Source organism: Austrofundulus limnaeus, unplaced genomic scaffold, assembly GCF_001266775.1.
Source record: "Austrofundulus limnaeus strain Quisiro unplaced genomic scaffold, Austrofundulus_limnaeus-1.0 Scaffold157, whole genome shotgun sequence".
In the NCBI taxonomy this organism is placed as follows: domain Eukaryota; kingdom Metazoa; phylum Chordata; class Actinopteri; order Cyprinodontiformes; family Rivulidae; genus Austrofundulus; species Austrofundulus limnaeus.
The window spans coordinates 778,864-780,715 of record NW_013952559.1 but is presented as its reverse complement, the minus strand read 5'-3'; the positions used below and the strand labels follow the sequence as shown (position 1 = coordinate 780,715).

At 40.9% G+C, this 1,852-nt stretch overlaps 1 protein-coding gene across 1 annotated transcript in view; it reads left to right on the top strand.

Moving 5' to 3' along the window:
* Positions 1-1,852, top strand: part of smg6 (SMG6 nonsense mediated mRNA decay factor) — a gene marked incomplete in the record, with an annotated part of 17,277 nt that overhangs the window by 8,241 nt on the left and 7,184 nt on the right. The window contains 4 exon segments of the mRNA XM_014016924.1: positions 512-727; positions 1,052-1,113; positions 1,227-1,372; positions 1,588-1,701. Coding sequence (XP_013872378.1) covers positions 512-727; positions 1,052-1,113; positions 1,227-1,372; positions 1,588-1,701 — 538 coding nt within the window.

The following is a 1,852-nucleotide window of genomic DNA, read 5'->3' as shown; positions in this document are numbered from 1 at the left end:
AATTAAATGTTGCTGAAACAGCAAATTTCTCAGTGGATCTGCGCTCGACAATGCAGCCTAGGTGGAGTAGTCGAACACAGATTCACTGATCCTTCAACACAGAGCATCTTCAGAAGATAAGCTTATAAATTAAATTTAAAAAATCTGTATTGTTCGATACAAGTGTGTATTGAACCTAAAGCACTGTATTGAACGGTTCAATGCGGGTACATGTATTGTTGCACCCCTAGTAAATGTATCATTAAAAAACTGAAGAAAAAACAAAGTCTGCTAACATTTCACTATAAAATAAAATACCAATAACATATTTATAAGTATGTTTGTATATAAAAGTTAACAAAAATCAGGTGTAAATGACCAAAAGACAACTGACTAGAATACAGGAAKTACCAATGAATGTTTTTGTTGATGATGCCTGATTTAACGTGTGCATTAGTATCTGTAGAAAAACAAATCTCAACTTTCAGCAGAGGAAATGCTTCTTGTTTACATACCTTTTTTTCTCTCCCAGGCAGAACAGCTTGAGCGAAGAAAAAGGCAGGAGCACGAAGGCCGGTCTCAGGGTCCCACAGTAAGAAGGAGAGGACGAGGGGACGACGGAGCACGTGTGGAGGTTTGGATCCATCCCGCTGGACGAACGGCGACGCCCTCCTCGCAGAGAGGAGGCAGCGAGTCCAGCCGGGACTCTGAGCAGGATGGAGAGCTGGGCAGCCTCAGTGCCACTGATGTAAGAGCTTTTTTTCTTTCACACACACGCTCCTGATTCTTGTTTCTGTTAATTCAGAGTTGTGTTTATGAACAGAGAAACTGGATATATTTTATCAGACTAGGTCCTCATTAATATGGAAACAATATTTTAAAAGATTCAAGGATCAGCTTTGTTATTAATAAAACATTTAGAGCTTCTAAATGTTTATGCCATCTTAAACCTCTTCTTTGTCTTTTTTCYCTGAATAATGACGTGTCTTCCTGTCCTGTGCCGTTCTGAGGATTTTGTACCTGGATGAAATTTTTACTAAAAGGATTAATAATAGTTTTGTTTTGTCCACAGCTTAATAAGCGGTTCATTCTGAGTTTCTTGCATGCACATGGGAAGCTCTTCACTAAAGTGGGGTGAGTGATGTCTCATGCTTGCCAGCTGTTTTTCTTCGTATGCTTGACGCGTTTCAGTGAAAAGCGGTATAAACGCCCTGGTTTGTGTGTTTGCCTGCTTTTTCTCTACCCAGAATGGAATCGTTCCCCGCRGTGGCGAGTCGTGTTTTACAGGAGTTCAGGACGCTCCTGCAGCACGGCCCCTCGCTGCTGGGCTGCACAAACATGCTGCAGATCATCACCATCAACATGTTTGCCATACATAATGCCCACGGCAGAGGTAAAAGCACGCTCACAGAAAGACGCCATCACTTATAATCATCTTTAAATGATGAACTGAGTCATTTTTGCTACAGACAAATACACTGTATTTAGTTGATTAAATGAGTACATTTTTTAGTGGAGTTTTAGTTTGAAGCTCGGTGGCCATGAATATAAGTTTAAGTTAAATAAATRTTCTCACACAAGTCACTGAAGTGTTCGTTTCTGTGTCAGGTGAAGAAGACGACGTGCGGTCCGTTCTGCTCGAGCAAAGCACCGCTCTGGGCCTGGGCATGTTTGCTCTGCTGCTGCAACGCTGCACACAGCTGCTCAAAGAAACTCCTGCAGGTACACACTCAACAAACGCTACATGACCCTTTTTTTCTGCTTTGAATTTAAATCATTTTATGCAGCACTGATTATACTTTAACTGACTGGGATGGTCTCTTTTTGTCTTTTTATTTTAAATGCATTTCCTGCTGATTTCTTTGTAATATTA